Consider the following 26,175-nt stretch of genomic DNA (forward strand, 5'->3'; position numbering starts at 1 on the left):
AAGTCTCCTTGTTAGCTTTCGTCTTCTCACCTGTTGCAACTTGCATTGTAAGATATAGGTGCCCCGCTCCATGAGCAGGTGGGCTTCTCCAGCTCGGAGCATCAGGCGGGCCGTGGTGGTCGCCGTGTCCCCAGAATTCCCCAAGTCTGCGCTGGAATCAGAGAGCAGCGTCTGCGGCCCCGGACCACGCTGGGCCCCCCACCCCTTGGGACGTATGACCCCGCCCCCTGGCGAAGCCCCGCCCAAACCCCCGCCCCTTCAGCCCCGGCCCCGCCCCGTTTGCGGACAGACTCCGCGGCGCCGCCCGGCTAGCGCCTCCGCCCCCGAGCGCCCAGGCGGGCGGAGTTGCGGGTGAGGGGCGGGATGTTTTGGGGGGCGGGGGTCCCGATGACGGCATCGGAGCGCGCCGCGCGGAGGCTCGGAGCCTGACTGCACCGCGGGGGGACTGTGCTCCCACCCAAGCAGGTGGGTGCGGGCCCGGGAGGGGTGGAGGTCGAGGACGGGGTGGGTGGGGGGAGGCGCGCGCTCGCCCCCTCCCCGCGCAGGCCTGGGCCGGGTGGCGGTGGGAGCCGGCACCTGGGGAGCTCCCACCGAGCACGAGGAACCCCCATCCTTGCGTACCAGCCTCCTGGAGGCCCCTTCCTGGGCGGGCGAGAGCACCCCCTTCCCTAAGTCGGGGGCCTGAGGCCAGCATCCCGGGCCTGGGCGGGTGGAGCGAGCGCCGTCGCTGCGAGGGTCGGGTCCGCATTTGTAATCACTTTTCCAAACTCCGGGAGCTCCTGTCCGGTGCCCGCCTCCTCCAGCGCCCGACCGCACCGGTGGAGTTGTCCGGGCGCCCTCGGCGCGCGGCGCTGGAAGAGCTCAGGGTGCGGGGCGCGCGGAGGAGTCCACTGTATTGCGCGATGGTTACCGCTGTGTTCCCAGGGCCCGGCACCCGGGAGGGACTGGGTGAGTGAGCGAACGAACGAACCGTTACGTGTGTTGAGAGTTAGTGACAAAGTGAGGACTCTGGGCCCGGGGGTAGGGGGCGGTGTGGACTGCGATAAGAGGAGAATGGGGACGGGGAAAGTTTTTTGGATGCAGTTTCATCATCACTGTTGGGCAGCTGCTAAGCGACCGACCTTGTGCTGGGCGCTGGTGATACAGCACGAAGCGGGCCAGCAGGGTCCCTGCCTCCCAGCTCCCTCTGCAACAGAGTAGCCAGTGGCTGGTGGGAGCACCACTGGGCGCTGTGTGTGTGTGTGTGTGTGTGTAAGCCCGGGAGAGATGGAGTGTGTTGCAAGCAGAGAAAGGTGAGCAAAGGTGGGGTGCAGGAGGTTAGTAGACAAGGTGGGCAGGGCTGTTAGACTTTTGAATATCAAGGGCAGTGGGGAGCCTCTTTTGGGAGTGTTTAAGCAGGAGACTAACAAGACTGCATTTGCAGTTTTGAAAGATGCCCCTGGTTGTCCTGGCGGAGGGCACAGGGAGACTGAGAGCAGTGGTCAAGAGGTCAGTGGCCAGGACCCGGGTTTGGCTGTAGCATGGGGAGAAGCAGGTGAACCTGAGAGATACTTAGGAGATGGAATTGGCAGATCTGGTGGCGGGAATTTGGTCTCGAAGGATCTGACTGTTTTGAAGAAGGTGGGGCCGGGGGTGTGAGGTGACAAAGGCAGAGATTATGGAGACCCCGGTGGGTATCGGGGAAAAGAGTTCCCTGGTGTGGCGGTGGTGGTAGTGGGGGGGGTGTGTGTGTCCTAGGAGATGGGGTTCCAGGGGAAGGGTACAGCTAGAACACAGAAGCCCATGGGCCTATTTTGCGAGTGATGGGAGCCATGAAGTGTCACCTGTAGGACTGAGTCGGCCCTTGCAGTATTTGGGCGCGAGGCTGGTGCAGAGGACGCTCTGAACTTTAATCACCCTCCCTCCCTGCTCTCCAAGGTCAGGAGCCCCAGGATCTGGCTCCAGGTCACCTGCGGGGTGGGTCCAGCCCCTGGAGTACAGGTGCTGATGGGAGGGGCCTCTTCCTCTCTCTCTAGGGCCAGGAGGAGCCCCCCTCCCCGACATGGGGCTGGAGACCCAGAGGCTGCCAGCAGCTGAGGAGGCCCCGGTGAGGGTGGCCCTGAGAGTCCGCCCGTTGCTGCCCAAGGAGCTGCTGCATGGGCACCAGAGCTGCGTGAGGGCGGACCCTCAGCACAGCCGCGTCACCCTTGGGCGAGACCGCCACTTTGGCTTCCACGTGGTGCTGGATGAGGACACTGGGCAGGAGGCTGTGTACCAGGCCTGTGTGCAGCCCCTCCTCGAGGCTTTCTTTGAGGGCTTCAATGCCACGGTCTTTGCGTACGGTCAGACAGGATCCGGGAAGACATACACCATGGGGGAGGCCAGTGTGGGTGAGTGACCCTGCTTGAGGCCCCGGGCCCCGTGCTGAGGGGCCTCGCTGTCTCCGAAACTTCTGCCCTTGCCATTCCCTGTCGAAGGTGGGAGCGCTCGGGGAAGGAGAGCAGGTTTCCTCCTCAGATCTGCAGCCCAGTGGGGGGACCAGCCATGGCAGTAGGCTGACCAAGGGAGGAAGGGAGAGTCCTTGGAGGGGGGGGTCTTTCAACTCCAGAAACGAGGTCACACTGTGTGGTTCTGGTGATCTCGGCGGGAGGAAAGGCAAGAGAAGTCGGCTTGTATCTGGAGGTTGTCGGGATGCCTGCCAAGGGTCAGGAATCCGTGTTCAAGTCAGAGTCAGAGTAGTTGGAATGGGGACGGTCCTGGGAGAGCCATGCTTTGGCTGCCGCCTGGTGAGGGAGCAGGCAGTTCAGTGGGGCTCGGGAGCAGACTCTTGGGAGATATGCTTTGGGCCAGTTGAAGGAACTGCCCCCATTTTCACTGCCCCCATTTCTCTTGGGTTATAAAAGTATCCGTGTTTGTCATGCAAAATTAGGAAAATACAGAAAAACACAAGCACAAAAGAAAACTTACTTGATAATTGCTTTTCAGCCCCGTTAGCATTCCAGTTTCTTTCTCTGAAGAAATTATTTTGCCTTTAAAAAATGGGATTATACCCATTCTTTTATATCCTGTTTATTTTTCTTAACAATCTGTCATAAACATTTCTCTATTTCATTATTCTTCAAGCTAATTTTTTTATTTTTTTTTTCAATCTAATTTGTAAATGGTGGCTTGGCATTCTATGGTGTATATGAGATAATTTATTTAACCAGATCCCCTATTGGATCTTGGGACTTTTGCATTGTTTTGAAGTTGTGAAGAGTGCTGCTCTGAACATCCTTGGGATAAATTTAGGAGGTCCTTTAGATAACTGAGCATAGACTATGGTAATGAGCTCCCTGTCCCGGGGAGTAATCAAGCCAGGGGTATCTGATGATCTATCAGGGATGTAGTAGAAGGGATGCTTACATCGTGAAAGGAGTTGGTGGGACCTTGAGAGGTTGCTTCCAACTCTGAAATTCTATAATTCTGCCTGACCACCCTGGAGCATGGGCTGGCTCAGGCTACCCAGCCATCCTGGCCTCTGCTGTTGCCTTTATGCTGGAGCCCCAGCCTCCAGTTGCTGTCAGGGGCCTTGCGGCCTTGAGCCCTGTCCAGCTGAAGGCATGGTGGCAGGAGGCTCTGTGGTGTGTCCCCAGCTTCCCTTCATGAAGACGAGCAGGGCATCATCCCACGGGCCATGGCTGAAGCCTTCAAGCTTATCGATGAGAATGACCTGCTGGACTGCCTGGTGCATGTATCCTACCTGGAAGTGTATAAGGAGGAGTTCCGGGACCTGCTGGAGGTGGGCACTGCCAGCCGTGACATCCAGCTTCGGGAGGATGACCGGGGAAATGTTGGTGAGGAACTCCCAGGGCCTCCACTGGCTGGGAGTGGGGCTTCGCCTGCTAAGGGGTGGTTCACCTGTCTGGGAGGGGTACCTCCTAACTGGGGAACCCAAGCTCTGGAAGGTTGTGCCTTCCTGTCTCCTGTCGCCACTGAGTTCAGTATATACTTATGTACTCAGAGTGCAAGGCATTGAGGTGGGCTTGGGACAAGCTGGAGCCCCGAGGCCCGAGCCAGGATGAACAGGACACGCCACCTCCTACCCGCCGGGTGTCCCGGGCATGGCGAAGGGGCACCTGGGTCAGGAAGAGCCGTAGAGGGCCAGCCCTCTTCTGCCTGCCCTCCTGGCGGGTCAGTCCCGGGCAGCCCCTGGCCGGGGCTCACTGCCTTCCTTGCCCGCAGTGCTGTGTGGCGTGAAGGAGGTGGACGTGGAGGGCCTGGACGAGGTGCTGAGCCTCCTGGAGATGGGCAACGCGGTGCGGCACACGGGGGCCACACACCTCAACCGCCTGTCCAGCCGCTCACACACCGTCTTCACCGTGACCCTGGAGCAGCGGGGGCGCGCCCCCAGCCGTCTGCCCCGACCCGCTGCGGGCCAGCTGCTGGTGTCCAAGTTCCACTTCGTGGACCTGGCAGGCTCGGAGAGGGTGCTCAAGACGGGCAGCACTGGCGAGCGGCTCAAGGAGAGCATCCAGATCAACAGCAGCCTCCTGGCGCTGGGCAACGTCATCAGCGCCCTGGGTGACCCCCAGCGCCGCGGCAGCCACATTCCCTACCGGGACTCCAAGATCACCCGGTGAGGGCCCTGCGGCCAGTGGCCCACGGGAGCAGGGGCCCCTCTCGGGCTGCTGAGCGGGAGGAGGCGAGTAAGGGATGGGTCCCGTCTGGCTTCCGGGGCGCGCCGCCCACCAGTCCGAGGTGCCGGCCCGCGGGGTACGATTCGGGGTCCGGGCGCGCTGGGGCCCCTGACGCGCCCCACCTGGCGTCCTCAGGATCCTCAAAGACTCGCTGGGCGGGAACGCCAAGACGGTGATGATCGCCTGCGTCAGCCCCTCCTCCTCCGACTTCGACGAGACCCTCAACACCCTCAACTACGCCAGCCGCGCCCAGAACATCCGCAACCGCGCCACGGTCAACTGGCGGCCCGAAACGGAGCGCGCGCCCGAGGAGGCCGCGGCCGGCGCGCGGGGGCCCCCGCGCCACCGCTCGGAGACGCGCATCATCCACCGCGGCCGGCGCGCCCCCGGCCCCGCCAACGCCCCTGCGGCCGCCGCCGCCGCCGCCGCTGCCGCCCGCCTGGGCGCCGAGTGCGCGCGCTACCGGGCCCGCACCGACGCCGCCTACAGCCTCCTGCGCGAGCTGCAGGCCGAGCCCGGGCTGCCCGGCGCCGCTGCCCGCAAGGTGCGCGACTGGCTGTGCGCCGTCGAGGGCGAGCGCAGCGCTCTGAGCTCCGCCTCCGGGCCCGACAGCGGCATCGAGAGCGCTTCAGCCGAGGAGCAGGCCATGCAGGGGCCCGGCGGGCCGACGGTGGCCAAGGGCCAGGTGTGGCCCCGGGGAAGGAGGGAACGGGGAAGGAAGAGGTCTTCATATAGCCAGCCGTGCCCCTGCCCCTTGTCCATCAGCAGAGCACATTCCCTATTCAGAGGCAGTACTGCTGATGACCTCGATCACATTCCTTACCCTCCCCGACCCTCAGGATCTCCATCTGTGAAATGGGGATAACATTGGTATCTACCTCTGGGCATGTTCTAAGGGCCGAAGGGGTACCAAGTGCCCAGCCCAGCATGCTGTGGAGCCTCAGTAGGTTGTTCCTAATAATAGTGGTGATGTTATTATTGTTAATAAAAGTATGATTAATAACGACAAGAGATGGTGCAAATAGCTTGCAGGGGGGACCACTGGCAGGGTGGGCTCTGGAGCCCCGATTGCTGCCAAGGCTTGCAGTAGAGTAGCCAGCTGGGCTAGGGGAACTCCTGGCCGTGCAGAGGGAGGGCTGGGGTGTCCCACAGACAGGCAGGCTTGTCCTGAAGCCTCTCTCCTTGCCCCTTAGGACGAGGAAGGGGCAGTGCAGTTGCTTGCCCTGCAGAGCCAGGTGGCCCGGCTGGAGGAGGAGAACCGAGACTTTCTGGCTGCGCTGGAGGACGCCATGGAGCAGTACAAATTGCAGGTGGGGGGCAGGCTTCCTTGAGGTGAAATTCAGCTAAGTTTCCCGGGAGAAGAGGGAGTTAGCCAGGGCAGGCTTCTGACAGGGTGGAAAGAGATTGGGGAGGAACAGAATGGTGAGGGTGGATGTGCGGGATGGCGATGAGCGGGATGAGAGGTGGGACTGTAGGGGCAGCGGGTCTGGTCCCTGGAGTCAGGCCCTTTTGTCCCAAGGTGACTGGGTCAGCATTGCTCCTGGCGCCCTCTGGCGGCTGTGATTGGCATGGAAGTGGCGGACTGACGGAGGGAGGGATAGGACCTAACTGGGTGGGGTGAGTTTGACCCTGAACTAGTGCGGGGGCGGGGGGGGGGGGGTACGGGGGCCCAAGAGGTGTTCAGAGGTATTGGGCCCTTCTCGGTTTTAGCCCAGAGAGGGTCGGGTGGCCTCAGACGTGTTCTTCAGTTTTCTGGGCATCCCTGCCCTCCCCATCCGCCTCCCCCATCAGCCCCGGGAACTTGTCTTCCAGAGCGACCGGCTGCGGGAGCAGCAACAGGAGATGGCAGAGCTGCGGCTGCGGCTAGAATTGGTGCGGCCTGGCTGGGGGGCCCCAGGGCTCCTGCAGGGCCTGCCTCCCGGGTCCTTTGTGCCCCGGCCTCACACAGCCCCCTTGGGGGGTGCCCACAGCCACGCGCTGGGCATGGTGCCCCCTGCCTGCCTTCCTGGAGATGAAGTTGGCCCCGAGAACTGGGGAGAGGTGAGGAGGTGGCGAGGCCGGGTGTCTGTTGAACTGGACAGCCTCGGGCAGGGGAAGGGCGGCGCCGGGGAATGTGCCCCTCACCCCAGGCTTTCCTGGGACCAGCTGGGAGACGCCCCTTTCTAGTGCCCCTAGAAGAAGGGCCAAAATTTGGGTGACTCTGTAGGGCCGCTCAGAAGGATCTGCTGCCATTGGGCATCCCTGGTCTGGCTGCAGATTGTGGAGGTTACAGAGGGGATTCTGGCTTCTGGCTGTGGATGGGAAGCTTGCATACCTCCAGAGATGGGGAGCTTATCACCTCTGAGGTTACTCCTTCTGTTTTTGCAAGTTTACTTTTCCATGAGCCCTGATCTCCCTGAGCTTGGCTTCCTACTTGGGACCTTTTGGACAATGGCCGCTCCTGCATCTTCCTGAAAGCTCTGGGTTATCTCAGCTGTAAAAGCCCGAGGCGCAGAGGAGAGGGAGGGTGTGAGTTTGGCAGGAGTCTGTTATACACCCACCACTCGGGCAGAGTGTTGTTGGTGAGATAAAGACTTGGGTACCAATGGTCCGTATAACAGAGATAGGGCAGACTGTCACCTGAGGAGTCCCAGGTGCTGTGGGGGGGGAGCTCCTGCTCCAACTTGGGATGGGCAGGGCCAGGCATGGGGGCAGCACCAAGACTGGTGATGGGAAATGCCTGGTGGAGGGCGCCCTGGAGCCTTCCTGTCCTGAAGCCCTTGGCACTCCCCTAGCAGGTGACAAATGGCAGAGAGGCTAGAGTCACAGCAGAGGCAGACAGGCCCGGAAGCGGCTCTTCAGCTGCCTCGGAGGAGGAGGAGGAGGAGGAGCCCCCCCAGCGGACCCTGCACCTGCGCAGGTGAGTGGGACCAGCTGCCACCCAACAGAAACCACCTCAGGGCCCGGGCTGGGCTGGGGGAGGACCCCGCTGTGGTCTCAGGGTGCCCTCACCTCCATTCCTCCGTGCGGTTGGGAAGAACAGATGGGGGCGGGGGGCTTGGGACCCAGAGTTCTCACTGGGGTGAATGTGCTGCAGGGTGGGCCGAGGCTTCACAGTTCTCAGCCTCCAAGGCAGCCCTCAGTGCCCCCAACAGCCCAGCACCCCCTAAGCTCAGCCCCCTGGCCTCAGCTTTTCCAGACTAACACCCTGGGGTTCCATTGGCCCTGAGGGGATAGAAGGCCCAATGGCTTCTCTTCCTTCCTCTGGCTGGGAAGGGTACAGACTCCTGCTTCTGTCTTTCAGAAACGGGATCAGCAAGTGGAGCCAGAGGGTGGGGGCCTGCCCAGGGAGTCCACTCGACAGGAAGGGCCCAGAGCTTCACCTTGAGGAACTGGGTGCAGCCATCCCGGGGCCCAGAGGTGAGCTGGGTCCGGGGCAGAGAGGGCTCTGACCCTCCCCTCCGTGGTCCTGCACTGGCCATCCTGGGCAGTCCACACCTCATCCCTGGCTGCCCCTGCCCAGGGCATGCTGCTTCTCTCCCCCGCCACCCCCTGTTGGGGCAGCGGCCTTGACAGTGGGCTTGTTACAGTCGTTGGTGGGAGCAAGGCCCTGGCTCGACCCCGTCAGACCCCCGCTGCCATGGCCTCTGAGTGGCGGCTGGCACAAGCTCAACAGAAGATCCGAGAACTGGCCATCAACATCCGCATGAAGGAGGAGCTCATTGGCGAGCTGGTCCGCACAGGTGAGGTGGTGGGCTTTCGGGTGGGTCTCCCACCTGAGGGTGGTTAGGAGCAGGGGCCAGGTGGTTTAAGTTTGGTAACCAGCTAGCCTCTTCCAGCTGTAGGACCTTGAGCAAGTAGGATAGCGCCTCTGTGACTCAGTTTTCTTATCTCTAAAGTGGGGATAGTAATTGTCCCTGTTTTATGGGTTGTTGAAGTGAGTTAATTCAGCTGAAGTAATTAGGCTGGTTCTCGGGAAGCATTACCTATGAGTAGTTGTATTTACTAGTTGTCTGCTGTGTGAGGCACTGGGGGGCACACAGACCTCTTGGTCTTAGGGAGCAAACAGTGTCCCCAAATCATGCTCTACCACTGGTGACGTGTGTAAAGGGACTGGGAACGGTTTGAGGTAGTGACCAGCTGAGAGTTTTTATTTTAATAGTTACATGTTTGTTACAAAATGCCTGATGAAAAATTTCAAACACATGAGGAGACTGGACCAGTGGGGCCCTCCCCCCGTCACCCAGATTTAGTGTTACAAGGTTTTCCCCACATTGATCTCTCCCTTTTCTCTTTGCTGACTGTTTTGAAGCAAATCCCCAGCATCTTGTCATTTGGCCCCCACGCATTTCGGTATGCCTCTTTTTGGACATTTTAACCAAAATGCCATGAGCACATCTAACAAAACTTCCTGTCACCTGGATGCCCAGAGCACGGCCATCCCTGCAGTTCCTCGGCAGGTCTGTGGACCGCTGGTTTGCTGGAACCCAGCTCCACACGTGTCCCACATGCTGTGTGTGTTTGTTAGGCCTCTGAAGTCTCCCTTCTAGGTCCTTCTCAAAGTCCTGTAGAGTGTTTGAACCCCCACCCCCCCCAACCCCATGTTCTCGGTTTGCCTATTTGTTTCTTTATGTTGTTATTTAACTTGTTCCTCTGTCCTCAGATGTCCTGCAAATGGAAGTTAGTTCTAGAGGCTTAATAATATGCAGGCCCAAGCTCTATGTTTGTTAGTATGTATTAGGTAAAACTAAAGCCAATTTAACCCATTCATATCCCTGGATTGCTGTTACCGATAAGGCTCATTTAAAAAGCGAGTGATTTAATAGAAAGTAGATTAAGTAACTCATGGTACCGGTGGTACCAAGGCTTGGCAAAACCCGTGCAGGCGCCCCTGGCTGGCGGATGACTGGAACCTCTCCCAGGGGTGTGAAGGGATGGTCCTCCTGGGGGAGAGGGGCGGCCTGTGATGAGCCCCCCGCCCCCGCCTTCTTCCAGGGAAGGCGGCCCAGGCCCTGAACCGCCGGCACAGCCAGCACATCCGGGAGCTGGAGCAGGACGCAGAACAGGTGCGGGCTGAGCTGAGTGAAAGCCAGAGGCAGCTGCGGGAGCTCGAGGGCAGGGAGCCTCAGGACGCTGGCGAGCGCTCCCAGCTCCAGGAGTTCCGCAAGAGGGTCGCTGCCGCCCAGAGCCAGGTGCAGGTCAGTGTTGGGACCCCGGGGTGGCGGCTGGAGTCCTGGGATCGAGACACGTGGGTCCCAGGGTCCAAGTTCACTGGAACCTGTGGATGTTCAGGCCCTTGTGCCCCCAGCTTCCGGCTGGTTTGGTGAACACCCTCCCGGCCTCCCAGGGTGAGGCTGGTGTTACACAGAAGTTGGCAGCCTGGGGAGTCGGCTCAGCTTTAAGCACGGCAGAGGCAGGGAGGCCAGTCCTGCCTGGAGACCAGTGAGAGGGGAAGGGCGGGCATCGAAAGCAAGGTACCCATTCCTCATGCAACGGTCCCCTCCCAGTTCCCCAAGCACTTATCTCTCATTCCATCCAGCCTCTTTCTACCCATCCATCCATATGTCTGTCTCATCCATACACCTGTTTATCATTTTGTTGGTTCATAACCCCCTCTGCAGCTTCCCAGGTATAACCTGAAATGGGTCCCCACGCTTGGAGGGAGAAATGGAAGAGACAGCCACTCCAAGTGGGAAGGTGGCAGGTTTACTAAGCAAGGGAACTTGTCTTGGGTGCCCCTCTTTCTGCAGTGGGCTCTGAGCCATCAGCAGGGGGTCTGATGCACTTGGAGGTGGCTCCTTTGGTGGCTCTCTGGCTACAGTAGAGGCAGATGCCCCAGCAACAACGTAGGCGCATGTAAGAGAGAATGCACAATAAGACGCTGATTCCAAAATCCAGTGACAGCTTTTCCTAAGAGCCCCATGATTCGAACCACTGATTTAATAAGTTCCCGAGGCTGGGGGTTGGATCACTCAGGGCATTCACTTATGTCCTTATGTGATTTAATAAAGATCATACGTTAGCTGATACATCAGCTGCGAACACACCACATTGTTTGGATAGTGGCACCCAGGTGCCTCCTTGTGGAGTGATAATGTCTCAGGCCATCCTATTTTGGAGAATAGCTGTTCTCTTCAGAGACATTTCAGTGTTCGGTAACAACAGACTTTGTTGGCTATCATCTAAGGCTTGCTGGATGAATTCAGTAAGGGCTTCTATGTGTGCTGTAACCTCCAGGCCAGTGAAGGGAACCAAGATGGCAGCCACATCTTGGGTGGCTCAATTAAGCGTCTGCCTTCAGCTCAGGTCATGGTCATGGGTCCTGGAATTGAGCCCTGCGTCAGGCTCTCTGTTCAGCGGGGAGTCTGCTTCTCCCTCTCCCACTCCCCTCTGCTTGTGCTTTCTTGCTCACTGTCTCTCAAATAAATAAAGTCTTTGAGAAAAATAATAATACTGCAATAAACATAGGGGTGCTTATATCCTTTCGAATTAGTGTTTCCATTTTCTTTGGGTAAATACCGATTACTGGATCATCATATGGTATTTCTATTTTTAGTTTTTTGTGGACCCTCCATACCGCCTTCCATAGTGGCTATACTGATTTGCATTCCCAGCAACAGTTCATGAGGTTTCCTTCCCCAACCCCCCATCCTCACCAACACTTGTTATTTCTTGTCTTTTTTATTCTAGCCATTCTAACAAGCATGAGGTGATATCTCATTGCGGTTTTGATTTGCATTTCCCTGATGATGAGTGACTTTGAGCATCTTTTCGTGTGTGTGGGCCATCTGGAAGTCTTCTTTGGAGGAATGTCTGCTCATGTCTTCTGCCCATTTTTAATTGGATTATTTATCTTTTTGGGGTTGAGTTGTATAAATTCTTCATCTATTTTGGATACTCACCCCTTAATGGATATGTCATTTGCAAATATCTTCTCCCATTCCGTAGATTGCCTTTTAGTGTTGTTGATTGTTTCCTTTGCTGGGCAGAAGCTTTTTATTTTTGATGTAGTCCCAACAGTTTATTTCTGTTTCTAGTTCCCTTGCCTCAGGAGACCTATCTGGAAAAAAGTTGCTACAGCCGATGTCAGAGAAGTAACTGCCTATGCTCCCTTCTAGGATTTTTATGGTTTCAGGTCTCACATTTAGGTCCTTAACCCATTTATTTTTGTGTATGGTATAAGAGAGTGGTCCGGTTTCATTCTTTTGCAGGTAGCTGTCCAGTTTTCCCAACACCAATTGTTGAAGAGACTATCTTTTTCCCATTGGATATTCTTGCCTCCTTTGTCAAAAATTTACCCTATAAGCATGGTTTATTTCTGGGCTTTCTGTTTTGTTTTGTTGATCTATGTGTCTTTTTTTTTTTAAGATTTATTTATTTGAGAAAGTGCATGCCCAAATGGAAGGGGCAGAGGGAAAGGGAGAGAGAAATCCTCAAGCAGACTCCTCACTGAGTGGGGAGCCCAACACAGGGCCTGATCCCAGGACCCCGAGATCATGACCTGAGCCAAAAATCAAGAGTCAGACGCTTAACCCACTGAGCCACCCAGGCGCCCCTCTGTGTCTGTGTTTGTGCCAGTGCCATGCTGTTTTGATTACTACAGCTTGGTAACAACATGGAATCTGGGATTGTGATACCTCCAGCTTTTTCATTTTCAAGATTGTTTTGGCTATTTGGGGTCTTTTGGGTTTCCATACACATTTTAGGATTGTTTGTTCTAGCTCTGGGAGAAAGTCAGTTGGTATTTTGATAAGGATTGCATTAAATCTATAGATTGCTTTGGGTGGTGTGGACATTTTAACAATATTTGTTCATCCAACCCATGAGCATGGACTGTCTTTCCATTTGTGTCATCTTCAATGTCTTTCATCAGTGTCTTATAGTTTTCAGAGTACAAGCCTTTTACCTCCTTTGTTAGGTTTATTCCTAGATGTTTTATTATTTTTGGTGCAGTTGCAAATGGAATTGTTTTCTTAATTTCTCTTTCTGCTGCTTCATTATGAGTGTGAAGAACTGCAACAGATTTCTGTACATTGATTTTGTATCCTACAACTTTACTGAATTCATTTATCGGTTCTAGCAGGGTTTTTTTGGTGGAGTCTTTAGGGTTTTCTATATATAGTATGTCATCTGCGTATAGTGACAGTTTTACTTCTTTCTTACCAATTTGGATGTCTTTTATTTCTTTATGTTGTCAGATTGCTGTGGTTAGGACTTCCAGTACTATGTTGAATAAAAGTGGTGAGAGTGGACATCCTTGTTTTGTTCCTGACTTTAGGGGGAAAAGCTCTCAGTTTTTCACCGTTGAGTGTGATGTTAGCTGTGGGTTTATCATATATGGCCTTGATTATGTTGGGGTTTGTTCCCTCTGAACCTACTTTGTTGAGGGTTTTTATCCTGAATGGATGTTGTCAAATGCTTTTTCTGCATCTATTGAAATGATCGTATGGTTTTTATCCTTTCTTTTATTGAGGTGATGTAGCACATTGATATGCAAATATGGAACCACACCTGCATCCTGGGAATAGATTCCACTTGATCGTGGTGAATGATTTTTTTAATGTTATTGTTGGATTTGGTTTGCTAGTATTTTGTTGAGGATTTTTGCGTCTATGTTCATCAGAGATATTGGCCTGTAGTTCTCTTTTCTGGTAGTGTCTTTATCTGGGTTTAATATCATGGTAGTGCTGGCTTCATAGAATGGATTTTCCTTCTATTTTTTGGAATAGTTTGAGAACAATGGGTATTAACTCTTCTTTAAATGTTTGGTAGAGGGACGCCTGGGTGGCTCAGTCGGTTAAGCGTCTGACTCTTGATTTTTGGCTCAGGTCATGATCTCGGGGTCCTGGGATCAGACCCTGTGTTGGGCTCCCCACTCAGTGGGGCTTATGCTTGACTCCCTCTCCCTCTGCCCCTCCCCCTGTGCATGCTCTCTCTCTCTCTCTAAAATAAAATTTTTAGGGGTGCCTGGGTGGCTCAGTTGGTTAAGCGACTGCCTTAGGCTCAGGTCATGATCCTGGAGTCCCAGGATCGAGTCCCGCATCGGGCTCCCTGCTCAGCAGGGAGTCTGCTTCTCCCTCTAACCCTCCCCCCTCTCATGTGCACGCGCGCTCTCTCTCTCTCTCTCTCTCTCTGTCATTCTCTCTCAAATGAATAAATAAATAAAATCTTTAAAAAAAAGTTAAAAAAATAAAATCTTTAAAAATAAATAAACATCTGGTCCTGGACTTTTGTCGGTTGGGAGTTTTTTTGTTACCAGTTCAATTTCATTGCTGATAATTGGTCTGTTCAAATTTTCTATTCCCGGTTCGGTTTTGGGAGGTTATGTTTCTAGGAATTTATCCATTTCTTCTAGGTTGTTCAATTTGTTGGCATATTATTTTTCATAATATTCTCTTACAGTCCTTTGTATTTCTGTGCTGTTGGTTATTTCACTTTCATTTCTGATTTTGGGTCCCCCCCCCACTTTTTTTTAATAGGTTTGGCTAAAGGTTTATCAATTTTGTTGATCTTTTCAAGGAACCAGCTCCTGGTTTCATTGATCTGTTCTACTGTTTATTTGGTTTCTATATCACTTACTTCTGCTCTAATCTTTATTATTTCCTCCCTTCTGCTGGATTTGGGTTTTGTTTGTTCTTTTTCTAGCTCCTTTAGGTGTAAGGTTAGGTTGTTTGAGATTTTTTCTTGCTTCTTGAGGCCTGTATTGGTACAAATTTCCGTCTTAGAACTGCTTTGGCTGCATCCCAAAGATTTTGGGCCATTGTGTTTTCATTTTCATTTGTCTCTGTGTATGTTTTGATTTCCTCTTTGATTTCTTGGTTGACCCATTCATTGTCTAGTAGCATATTTAACCTTTATGTATTTGTGCTCTTTCCAGATTTTCCTTGCGGTTGATTTGTCCCATTATCAGTATTGCTACCCTGGCTGTCTTTTCACATCCATTTGCTTGATGAATGGTCTCCATCCCCTCACTTTAGATCTGTAGTTGTCTTTCGGTCTGAAATGAGTCTCTCGTAGGCAGCATATAGATGGGTCTTATTTTTTATCCTGTCACCCTATGTCTTTTGCTTGGAGCAGTTAGTCCGTTTACGGTCAAAGTAATTATTGATAGGTATGTACTTATTGCCATTTTGTTACTTGTTTGATGGTTGTTTTTCGTAGTTCCTCTTGGTTCCTTTATTCTCTTGCTTTCTTCTCTCATGGTTTGTTGGCTTTCTTTAATGATATACTTGGATTCCTTCCTCTTTATTTTTTGCATATCTATTACTGGTTTTTGATTTGGAGTTACCAATACATTTGTGTATAATATTTTTTGCATGTCGCAGTCTATCTTCAGTTGATGGTGGATTGAGTTTGAACCCATTCTTTACTCTTCTTCCCTCCACATTTTAGGTATATGGTGTCATACTTTACATCCTTTTGAGAGTCCCTTCACTGATTTTTACAGATAAAGTTATTTTTACTGCTTTTGTGTTTGTTACTTTTCTTACTCTTACTTATGGTCTTTCCTTTCCACTCAGAGTCACCTTCAGCATTTCTTGCAAGGCCGGTTTAGTGGTCATGAACTCCTTTAGCTTTTGTTTGGGAAATTCTTTATCTCTCCTATTTTAGGAGGCCACTTTCTTCTCATCTGCGAAGTTTCTGCTGAAAAATCTGTTGATAGCCTTATGGGGTTTCCCTTGTATGTAACTATTTTCTCTTAACTGCTTTTATTTTTGTTTTATTTATTTTTTTAAGATTTTATTTATTTGAGAGAGCGAGCAAGTGAGAGTGAGAGAGAACACAAGTAGGGGGAGAGGCAGAGGGAGAAGCAGGCTCTCCGCTGAGCAGGGAGCCAGATGCGGGACTCGATCCCAGGACTCAGGGACCACGACCTGAGCTGAAGGAGGACGCTTAACTGACTGAGCCACCCAGGTGCTCCTCTTAACTGCTTTTAAAATTCTCTCTTTATCACTACTTTTTGCCGTTTTAATTACTAAGTGTCTTGGTGTGGGCCTCCTTGGGTTGATTTTGTTGGCGGCGGGGGGGGGGGGTTTCTGTGCCTCCTGGATCTGGATATTTATTTCCTTACCCGGAACAAGGACGTTTTATTTCTTGAAATAAAATTTTTGCCCTCTTTTCTCCATCATCTTCTGGGATCCTTATAAGGCAAATGTTATTACACTGGATGGAGTCGCTGAGTTCCCTGAGTCTATTCTCATTTTGCATATTTTTTTTTCTCTCAGCCACTCACCTTGATTACTTTCCATTACTCTGTCCTCACCCATTCTTCTTCTTCTAGTTTATTCCCTCTGGTGTCTTTTCAGTTTCATTTAGTCTGTTCTTCTCTGACTGGTCCTTTTTTAATCTCTTTGTTAAGGGTCTCACTGATGTCCTTCAGTCTTTTCTCAAGTCCAGTGAGTATCTTTATGACCATTACTTTAAATTTTCTCTCAGGCATATTCCTTATCTCTGTTTCACTTTGGTCTTTTGCTGTGATTTTGTCCTGTTCTTACATTTGGGACATATTTCTCTGTCTCCTCATTTTGTCTAACTCTGTGTCTGTTCCTGGGTCTTCAGAAAGTCAGCTACAGGGCGCCTGGGTGGCTCAGTTGGTTAAGCGACTGCCTTTGGCTCAGGTCATGATCCTGGAGTCCCGGGATCGAGCCCCGCCTCGGGCTCCCTGCTTGGCGAGGAGCCTGCTTCTCCCTCTAACCCTCCCCCCTCTCATGTACTCTCTCCCTCTCTCTCTCTCTCTCATTCTCACTCTCTCAAAATAAATAAATCTTAAAAAAAAAAAAAAAGAAAGTCAGCTACATCTCCCACTCTTGAAAGTAGTGGCCTTATGAGGAAGAGGTCCTATAGTGCCCTGCAGTGCAGGGTCCCATTTTCCCCAGAACCTGGTGTTTCCAAAATATCTCGTATGTGTGTTGTAGGCACCCCAGTGTTGTGGCTGAGCCACTTCTGCCATCAGTCCACTCGTCTGCAGTGGCTCTCTTTGCCCGTCGTGGGCAGGGTTTGGGTCCGGTGCCGTAGTGGGCCAGGCTGGGACCACCCTGGGCTCGAGCTGAGTCAGACTAGGCATTTGCCAGAGCTATGGCAGCACCGAACTGCAGGGCCCTTTCCCTTTGTTCTCCTCCAAGAAGCTTTCGTTGGTGCACGCAGCCTTTAGTCAGACCAGATGTCTGCCCCCAGCCCGCTGCTGGGGCCGCAGTCTGACTGCCCCTGACCGGGGCAAGAGTCACTTTGGAGCAGTGCTGGCTCCTCTCAGGGCTGTTTGCACACCGCCATGCCCGTGGCCCGCGTTTGGATGGGCTCCTGCCAAGCGTGGATTGGAGGGGACGGAGATGCAACACGCACAGGGGCAGGACATCCAGTTTTAGCAAGGTTTGCGGGCTGGTTCTCTTGTGAGAGGGAACCTGCCGCCATGTCTGGGACTGACCGTGGGGTGGGAGGAGGCAGATCTGTAAAGCATGGGGCACAGAGTGTTTGCAAGGTTTGTGCCCTTCTTCCAGGGGAGGAATCCTGTCTCGCTGGGACTCAGGCAGGCCCGGCTGCAGGGGGCAGATCCGCTTGAGCACGGTGGGATGGGATGGGGGCTCAGTGTACGGAAGTTAAGTAGTGAGTGTTGGTGCTGCCTGGTTCCTGCAAGTGGCCAAGGATTGATGCTGGGGGACAGAAGAGGGAGAGGGTGCCTTCCAGCTCCTTTGTTCCTGGAGGAGTCTCGCAGTGACCTCTGTCCCTCCAGAACACCTCTGAGATTAGTGAATTACTCTCCCTCCCGTAGGCGCCAGCCATTTTTCAAACTCCGGCTTCTGTGCTGTATCTCCTTGGCCCACGTGTTGTGCCGTCTCTTTCAGGGTGGGGACTCGGCTTCCTGTCGCCCTCAGGGCTCTCCCGGAGCTGAGCCTGCTCAGTTTTGTAGCTGGCTGGTTGCTAGTTGTAAGAACTCTGGAAATTTGGCCCCTCTGGTTTTTAAAGCCAAATGCTATGGGGATTGTCTCCCGTGCGGGCTCCCTGGTGCGAGGGTCTGTTTCTCTCCCTCCTCCACTTCCTTGGCATCCGTCCCCCTCCTGTGGACAGACCTGGGGTCCAGTTAGCTCCTCGTGGCTCTGCCCTCCCCGCCCTCTTCAGTGTGCCTCTTCTGTACATTTCGTTGTAGAGTTTGTTCTGCCATTCTTGGACTGTTTTCTGGGTTGTTTGCTCTGATGTGTTATCTACTTGTACCCTGGGATGAGGTGAACCTAGGGTCCTCCTCCCCGCCCCCATCCCTCCCGCAGCTTTCGGTGTCCATTCAGCTTTTCACTGTGGCGCTCTAGCCACGAATCACTGCCCACTCACACGCATCACTGCCCACTCACGGCTGAAGCTTTTACTGAGACTCTTCATCTTCTGGAGGCTGTGGCCTGGACTTGGGGCAAAGAAACTGCGACAGCAATTTGCAAAAGGTCTCCCCCCGCTTTTTTCTTTAGTCTCTGTGGGCAGCGCTTTGGTTATCTCCCCGGGTGTTTGTATTTGGAAGACATGATGAGATTTACAAACTTAAGGGACAGAGAAAGCATGCAAGTTTTCTTCTTGGAGTTTTGGGGTAGCTGCTCTTTAAATTTTTCCTTGGCGGGGGCGCCTGGGTGGCTCAGTCAGTGAAGCGTCTGCCTTCGGCTCTGGTCATGATCCTGGGGTCCTGGGATCGAGCCCCGTAGGGAGCCTGCTTCTCCCTCTCCCTGCCCGCTCCCCCTGCTTGGGCGCTTTCTCTGTCAAATAGATAAATAAAATCTTTAAAAAAAAAAATAAATAAATGTTTCCTTTGTGTCAGGGGTCAGAGGGATGGGCCACTTCGTCTGCTTCCTCCTCAGTTCCCACAACATCCTCCTCTTTGTTCCGATCGCCTTCCTAGAGATTCCATCTCTTACCGTCTGGACCAGGCTTTGTCACAAGCCCAGATGCTGATCGGAGGTGTCTTGTGCCCTCCTCCACACACTTGCTTCTTACTCTGCCTTCCCACCTTGTCCGCCAGCCCGGAAGGCAGCAGACTGGGAGACATTCCCACGTCCGTCTCTAATCTCAGCTCTTCTAACTCTAACTCAAGCCACGGCCTCTAGCTGGGCCTCAGGGGCCACATGAACTGCCCACGGTCGAGGCCAGCCCACCATGCAGCCTTGCCTTCCGCTTCTTTGCCACAGCCCACAGTCCCCTAAATCAGCCAGCATTTTCAGGGCGCCCCCATACTCACGCGGCCATCCATAAGCATCTGAGCTAGGGACTGCCCCTCTGCACACACAGGCCGGTGGCTGGCTCAGGAGTTCCCCTGATGCCTTTTGCCCCGAGGCCCATTTCTTCAGTGGTAATCTCCTTGGGAGCTTCCCGGATGTGATCTTAAATCGGTCCCCACACGTTGAGGGTGGGGAGAGACCAAAGAGGCAGCCACTCCAGGTCGGAAGGTGGCAGGTTTAATAAGGAAAGGGAATTTACTGACAAAGCTTGTCTTGGGCGGAGCCCTGTGCCCACCTGCTACATCTTAAAAGTTTACCAAGAGGCCTTAACTGGGTTCAGTCTTATGAACCATGCACTGTTCTCAGCTCCACATCACTGTCTCAAGGTTGTGTCCCTGGACCCCCTCCTGGGAGTGGGAAAGGCAAGCAGAACCCACATTCCAAGGACGGGGGGGGGGGCAGGTGCCTCTGATCATCCGGGTCCAGCTCATGGGTCAACCAGTGATCACATCTTTCGATGACCTTCCCCAACACATTTGGTCACAGTTGATGTGACCCACTGTTCATCCATCCATTTGTCTTTCTATTGCCTTTTATTGATCCATGCACTCATTATCTCTTCATTCTGGTTTTTTTACCCTTTTATGATCCCATCCATCTGTCTGTCCACCCTTCCATCCATCCATCTTTACAGCTGTCCATCCCTCATTCCTTCCTTTTCTCTGTTCAGGTACCCGAGAGACATTTCAGTAGAATGATCGAGACTGTGGGCTCTGCAGCCCGACTGCTTGGGTGTGAATCCCAGCTCTGCCGTTTACTAGCCATGTGTCCTTGGTCAAGTTTCCCGAGCTGTCGGTGCCTCAGTTTCCTAATGTGTGGGGATAATGATAATCCTGTTTTTCCATAGGAAGGCCAGGATCACTTGATACCAAGCACTCGCTGGGTGCCTGGTACGTAGAAACTGTCAGACTGGCCACCTTCACGAGTCTTCTGAGGTCATTGGTCCATGACCCCCTGGACTTCTGTGTCCCCCTCTGTCCGCCCCTCTGTCCACTCCCCGTCCTTTGGTCCTGCCCCCGCTGGTTGGCTGTCAGGCGTGCTGGCGGCGGCCCAGCGGAGGCTGTGTCGGTCCAGGTGCTGAAGGAGAAGAAGCAGGCGACGGAGCGGCTGGCGTCGCTGTCGGCCCAGAGCGAGAAGCGGCTGCGGGAGCTCGAGCGGCACGTGCAGCTCATGCGACAGCAGCAGGGGCAGCTGCAGAGGCGGCTTCGCGAGGAGACGGAGCAGAAGCGGCGCCTGGAGACGGAGATGAACAAGCGGCAGCACCGCGTCCAGGTCGGGCTTGGGTGGGGGGAGGCGCGGGCGCTGGGGAGGAGGGCGGCCGTGGTGGGGGGGGGCCAGCAGGCTGCATGTCGGGGCCGCTCTCCCCTCCCCCTCCCCCCCCGCCGTGGCTGTGTGACCGCCTAAGCTGCTCGCTTGGCCTCCCCGGGTGTGTTCTTTGGCCTGGAAGGGAGGAGGGCCGTGGGCGCCGCGAGGCTCGGGAGGCGAGCCGTCTCCACAGGAGCTGCGGGGAGCACGGGCAGCTCTTGGAGAGACCCGGCGCCCCCCACGGCCCCGTCGCTGAGCTGCTCGCCTGCTGTATCCCCAGGAGCTGGAGCGAAGGCACGAGCAGCAGCAGAAGATCCTGAAGATCAAGACGGAAGAGATCGCGGCGTTCCAGAGGAAGCGGCGCAGCGGCAGCAACGGCTCCGTGGTCAGCCTGGAGCAGCAGCAGGTGGGCCTGCGTCCCCGGGAGCGCCCACACCCGCCCTTCGGCCCCCCCGGGGCGAGAGTTGAGTTCCCTCCCCGCCTCCCCCACCCTCCCCTAGAAGATCGAGGAGCAGAAGAAGTGGCTGGATCAGGAGATGGAGAAGGTCCTGCAGCAGCGGCGGGCCCTGGAGGAGCTGGGGGAGGAGCTCCACAAGCGGGAGACCATCCTGGCCAAGAAGGAGGCCCTGATGCAGGAGAAGACGGGGCTGGAGAGCAAGCGCCTGCGGTCCAGCCAGGTGAGGCCCCGCCGGGGGAGGCCCCGCACACAGGGGGAGGCTCCGCAGGGTGGCCTCTTGAGGGAAGGGCCCGCAACCTCCTTAGCGTCAGCCCTGTGAGGACGGGGCTTGCTCCCTCCCCGACCCCTGGCGGTGCTGCCCCCAGGCCCTCAGCGAGGACATCGTGCGAGTGTCCAGCCGGCTGGAGCACCTGGAGAAGGAGCTGTCGGAGAAGAGCGGGCAGCTGCGGCAGGGCAGCGCCCAGAGCCAGCAGCGGCTGCGCGGGGAGATCGACGCCCTGCGCCAGGAGAAGGACTCACTGCTGAAGCAGCGCCTGGACATCGACGGCAAGCTGAGGCGGGGCAGCCTGCTGTCGCCCGAGGTAAGCCCTGCTGCTTCCCGAATGTGCTTTTCCCGCCCGGGAGACCCAGAGAAAGGGGGTGGCGGCCAGGGACATGCTGGCCTGGCCCTGCCGCCGGCTCTGGCCCCCGTGGCTGGGACACCTGGGCGCCCCTCCGCATCCTGCACGGTGTCGGCCCGTGTGTCCCACGCTTGGGCCCCCCAGGTGGGAACGAGTGTCAGCAGCACATTCCCACACCCCACGGCCAGTCCCGAGCAGCAGGGAGAGCCTCGTTGCAGTCACCTCAGCCCCGCAGACCCTCTGTGGCCTCCGTGGCAGTCCCGCCGTGCCTTCCCTTCGGCATAGAGTGTTTGGTGCTCCCTGCTGTAGATCACGGGAGAGCTGCTGCGGAAGGCAGCCTCTGAGAGCCCTGGCCTCCCCCTGGGGTCAGGGCTGTGATGGAAACTGCCTGGCCCCTGTCATAGCAGGCAGGGACCCTGCTCCTGACGTGCTGACTGCCTGCTCAGGACGAGGGGACATGATGTCTCCCTCGTGGCCAGGGGCTGTCGTTCTGGGAGTGGTTGCGGGAAGCCGGGCCTCCCCCTCCACACGTGCCCGTGTCCCGCAGGAGGAGCGGACGCTCTTCCAGCTGGACGAGGCCATCGAGGCCCTGGACGCGGCCATCGAGTACAAGAACGAGGCCATCACGTGCCGCCAGCGGGTGCTGCGGGCTTCAGCCTCCTTGCTGTCCCAGTGTGAGATGAACCTCATGGCCAAGCTCAGCTACCTCTCATCCTCGGAGACCAGAGCCCTGCTCTGCAAGTATTTTGACAAGGTGGGTCACTGGCTCCCAGGCCCCCGGCTGCCGCCTTCTGGCGCTTGCCGGGCGCGGGGGTCCTTTAGGCAGCTGCAGAGATGGCCGTTTCCTCCCAGGCGTGGGGACAGAATCCGGGATAACTCCAGTCTCCAGGGCTGCCTCAGACTCTCCTTTTTAAAACCTTTCTTAGTGAAAGTAAGCCCCAGTTCTCTCCCCGCCCCTTCCCCCCCCCCCCCGGTCGATTGGCCCCTTTGGTGTACCCGGATCAGTGGTTCTCAACAGGGAGGGTTTTGCCCCCAGGGGACATGTGGCCATGGCTGGAGCAGCTTCTGGTCATCACAGCAGGGGGGGTGGAGACCAGGGATGCCGCTAAACCTCCTACAACACACTGGACAGCACCCCCCCCCCCAACCACACATTCTTTGCCTACAATGTCAGTAGTGCCAAGGGTGAGAAATCCTGGCCGCGGTGACATCCCACCGCTCGAGGCAGGCACAGGACCGAAGCTTCGTCTTGAGAGCAGACTCTTGTCACTGGGAAATCACTGCCTAGCACACTGTGGAGGTGTCTGAAGCTCAGTCTCCGCTCAGCAGGGCCCCCTGGTGATTTCCCAATGACATGGGCCGCGGGGCAGTGGTGGCACGTTGGCCCGGCCCCTGCTGCGCCCGGTCGGGGAGGAGCTGGGGCGGGGGGCTGCGCTGGGGCACTGAGCGTGTCTGGGTTTGGGACAGGCCGTGGCACTCCGAGAGGAGCAGCACCAGCAGCAGATTGCCTTCTCCGAGCTGGAGATGCAGCTGGAGGAGCAGCAGAGGCTGGTCTGCTGGCTGGAGGCGGCGCTGGAGCGGCAGCGCCTGGAGACCGACCGCCAGCTGACCCTGCAGCAGAAGGAGCACGAACAGAACGTGCAGCTGCTGCTCCAGCAGAGCCGGGGTGAGCGCCGCGTGCCCCGCCCCTGCCGCGTGCCCCGCCCGCCGCCCCTCACCCCCTTGCCCTGGGTCTGTCCCCTCCAGATCACCTCGGTGAGGGGTTAGCAGACAGCAAGAGGCAATATGAGAGCCGGATTCAAGCTCTGGAGAAGGAGCTGGGCCGCCACATGTGGCTGAACCAGGAACTGAAGCAGAAGCTCAGTAGTTGGAGCGCTGCCGGCCCGGGCAGAGGTAATTCTCCCCCAAACCAGCGAGACGGCCCCCCGGGTTCCCCGCTTTGCAGTGTCAGGCTTCAGCCTCGGGGGAAGCTTAGGAACCACGCTAACCAGCTCTTCCCGGGGCGGCTCACACGTGGCTCACGGTGCGGGGGTACTGGGAAGCCTCCGTCTCTGATGACAGTGCCCTTTCAGTGACAGGTGCGGAGAAGAGGACCCTGTGCCTGGAGAACAGGCCGCCCCCGGGAAACGAAGAGGAGCCCCCCGCCGCACCCGAGCTTCTCTGGCAGCAGGCCCTCCCTGACGGCACCCCCCGCACCCGCGACGAGGTGCGGGACTTGGTCCGGGCCCCACTCCCGCTGACGTGGAAACGCTCAAGCCTGTGCGGTGAGGAGCAGGGCTCAGCCGAGGAGGCGCGGCTGCGGGAGGCCGCTGAGCCCCTGGCAGGGCGGGTGCAACCCGGAGGTGAGGTGGGTCTGCCCTGGAACTTTGGGCCCCTGGCCAAGTCCCGGCGGGACCTGCGCAGAGCCAGCCCGGGGATGATTGACGTCAGGAAGAACCCCCTGTAGGCTCATGGGCGGAGCCTGCCTTGGGGGTGGGGGGGTGACCCTCCAAGCCTGCTGCGTGCCTTCGCTTCTGGGAAGGACAGTCTTTACTTCCCACTGCAGATCTGGGTCCCGATCTTTACCCCATTGGAGTCAACAAATTCGGGCTACAGCCCAAATGAATTGGACTCAATTTTTTCTAAAACATGCAAACTCCTGCCCCTCATTTCTTTTGGGCTATGGTACCACCTTGCCATCTTTTGGCTTGAGAGTTTGCAAAAGGCAGTTCTGGTCTCAAGCCTGCATGTGTGTGCCTGGCGATCTGGGGTTCAGCCAGTGCTGGACCCAGAACACTCAGTGGCAACCGGTTTGGGTTTTTAAGTGGTCTTTTGTTTATGGTGGGAATGGGGAAGTTTTGCCTATTTTTAGAATTTTGTAAAACCATTTTATAATAAATGAGACTCTCTGAGGGGAGAAATAGGAGTTCTGACTTGGTGTGATCTACAAGATGATAAGAGAATTCCATCTGAGGACACGACAGGCTTGCAAGCTTTTCAGGCTCCCAGGAGGCCACTCCGCACCCCCAAGCCCCCACCAGCTGCATCTCCCGGAGCATGGTGAGGACAGGGCCGGGCCGGGTTTCAGGGCTGACTCGGAGACGCAGAGCCGGGAACCACTAGAGCTCGGCCAGAGTGAGGCAACCTGAGGCCTCCAGGTATAAACAGAAAGGCACTGAATGCTATGCAGCCTGAGAGGATTTTATTGTGACATAGGGAAGGTAAATTGATTCTGCTGTTGGCTGCAGCCTTCAGCTTTGTGAGGGGCCCCTGAGGAGCCCTTCTCCCACTTCACAAGTAGGGGGGGGGGTGGTTGTCGGACTGGCCTTGGGGTCTCAGAGGCGGGGGCCGAAGGGGAGCCTGCTCTTATAATTCCTGGTCTGCCTCCCCAGCTGAGTCAGAGCACCCACCGCACCACCTCCCTAACAAGGGGCAGGGCTGGGAGGAAGGCACCCCCGGAGGGGGATTAAAACCCCTAAGGGACTCTTGTGGCAGTTGGAGAGCTGACACAGTAAGAGAGGACCGGGGCCAGGCCCCCCGGTACCTGTAAGCCCATGGGGACCAGGCTGACTTGTCTTTTGAGCTTTCTTGGTTCCAGGGAGCCCTCCAGGGTGACGTAGGACAGCTTAGGCCCTGGCTCAGATGAACTGAGTTTCTGGGGTCAGACATCCTCTGTGACAGGGGCCTGGAATTCCTGACATGTCCAGAGGAAACTGCTCTCAGAGCACTTCGTCTGGCCTGGGAAGGCAGGCAGTGGCTCTGGCCAAGCTCAGTAGTGAGTGGAGGTTTAGGTCCCCCTACCAGTTCCAGCCTAACTAGCTAAGGAGTTTCTTCCGTGTGTAAGTCCTGCTGATGGGGCGTCTCCTGGAGAATGCTCGGCTGAAAGGAGATTCTTCGGCCGTGGGGGGGACGACCTCCATCTCCTCATCTAGAAGAGGGCACAGGGGGGCATGCAGGAAGTGAGGGCGGAACAGGAGAGAAGGGGCTTGAACGGGAGAGAGGTCCCCATGCAGGCACTGCCTGCCGGTGCGCGTGCTGCGCGTTCTTCCAGGCTCTCCACACTCACATCAGCGCAGGGCTGGCAGCGGCTTGGAAAAGCCCAGTCCTGCGGTCTGAAGTCCCTCAGCTGGATTGTGCATTCTGCTGTTTTGCGTGATTTAGATCCCGGTCTCGGGGGGAAGGGAATCACTGGAGCCTCCTGGATTCCCCTTCCATTCTAGATGTTTCTAACCCAGTGCAGAATCACTGGAGCCTCCAGCCTCCTGGATTCCCCTTCCATTCTAGATGTTTCTAACCCAGTGCACTGAGCACCTGCAAGCCTGTCCCTTTCCCGGGTGGGGGTCGAGGAAAGGGACCCCTCAAGTCTGAAGGCTGATCACAGCGGCCAGTCCCTAATCCTAGCGCGTGTACAGAAGCGCAAGGGGGTAACCCCCTGGGTGGAGAGGGGGGACGGGCTGCCACCGTGCTGCCAGACACACGCTCCTCAGGTGCCAGTGACTACACCGCACCGTAGGTCCACCTCTGTCACTGCTTCCAGAAGCTGTTTTATGGCACAGGGGAGTGCTAGTGTGGTTTCTCTGGGAAGAGCACAGGACACTGCAGGGACCAAGTCCGCTGTCCCGGATCAGGCACGCCCTCCGACTCCACAGTCCCACTGCCTGGCCACCCTGAGCAAGCCCTGGGGAGTCACCCGAAGGACCCAAGTTTGGTCAGCCTAAGTCTCCAGGACCTTTGCTCAACAAATTACCTCTGGCCTCCTGACACCGCGAGGAAGGCGTCTTCCCCTGGAACAGCAGCGGGGACTGGGTGAGAGCCTGCAGGCCGCTAGCCGAGAGGCAGCTCCGCGGCGCGTGGCCCGGCGGGGGCGTGGAACCTAGGGGAGGGTCGAGGGTGAGCACGGCCCCGTGGCGCCCCCGCCAAAGGAACCG

The 26,175-nt window shown here is 56.1% G+C and overlaps 2 protein-coding genes across 5 annotated transcripts in view; one reads left to right on the forward strand and one right to left on the reverse strand.

Annotated features, from left to right (window-relative positions):
• The first annotated feature begins 334 nt into the window (after window positions 1–334).
• On the forward strand, window positions 335–26,035 carry KIF7 (kinesin family member 7). 4 transcript variants are annotated; one of them, XR_012375165.1, is made up of 20 exons: window positions 335–465; window positions 2,016–2,369; window positions 3,615–3,815; window positions 4,204–4,597; window positions 4,794–5,343; window positions 5,852–5,968; window positions 6,471–6,698; window positions 7,433–7,557; window positions 7,942–8,057; window positions 8,228–8,380; window positions 9,633–9,835; window positions 19,961–20,158; window positions 20,472–20,597; window positions 20,692–20,868; window positions 21,014–21,229; window positions 21,816–22,022; window positions 22,736–22,934; window positions 23,015–23,161; window positions 23,341–24,468; window positions 25,785–26,035. XR_012375165.1 is itself a non-coding variant. In XM_025893143.2 (19 exons), the coding sequence occupies exons 2-19, from the start codon at window positions 2,042–2,044 to the stop codon at window positions 23,712–23,714; spliced, it is 4,059 nt and encodes a 1,352-aa protein (XP_025748928.1). In that variant the 5' UTR covers window positions 335–465; window positions 2,016–2,041; the 3' UTR covers window positions 23,715–24,775. The 4 variants fall into 4 exon arrangements, 3 of the variants coding, with proteins under 3 accessions (XP_025748928.1, XP_025748929.1, XP_073738361.1); XM_025893143.2 differs by lacking the exon at window positions 25,785–26,035 and having other exon boundaries at window positions 23,341–24,775; XM_025893144.2 differs by lacking the exon at window positions 25,785–26,035 and having other exon boundaries at window positions 7,436–7,557; window positions 23,341–24,775.
• Window positions 24,811–26,175, reverse strand: part of TICRR (TOPBP1 interacting checkpoint and replication regulator) — a 43,365-nt gene continuing 42,000 nt past the window's right edge. Inside the window, exons 21-22 of the mRNA XM_025893142.2 lie at window positions 25,995–26,120; window positions 24,811–25,175 (exon numbers count right to left, since the gene is read on the reverse strand). Coding sequence (XP_025748927.1) covers window positions 25,063–25,175; window positions 25,995–26,120 — 239 coding nt within the window. The 3' untranslated portion in view covers window positions 24,811–25,062. The remainder of the gene's footprint in view (window positions 25,176–25,994; window positions 26,121–26,175) is intronic.

The sequence above is a fragment of the Callorhinus ursinus genome, unplaced genomic scaffold (genome assembly GCF_003265705.2).
Source record: "Callorhinus ursinus isolate GAN/ISIS: 27379988/994484 unplaced genomic scaffold, GSC_fseal_2.0 scaffold45, whole genome shotgun sequence".
Classification (NCBI taxonomy): domain Eukaryota; kingdom Metazoa; phylum Chordata; class Mammalia; order Carnivora; family Otariidae; genus Callorhinus; species Callorhinus ursinus.

Bases quoted from the DNA above. Each gene is read 5' to 3' on its own strand.
- KIF7 (XM_025893143.2), top strand. From the start codon at position 2,042: ATGGGGCTGGAGACCCAGAGGCTGCCAGCAGCTGAGGAGGCCCCGGTG. The intron at 3,816-4,203 runs GTGAGGAACTCC...CCTTGCCCGCAG, and splicing joins GGATGACCGGGGAAATGTTG to TGCTGTGTGGCGTGAAGGAG. The intron at 7,558-7,941 runs GTGAGTGGGACC...TCTGTCTTTCAG, and splicing joins CGGACCCTGCACCTGCGCAG to AAACGGGATCAGCAAGTGGA.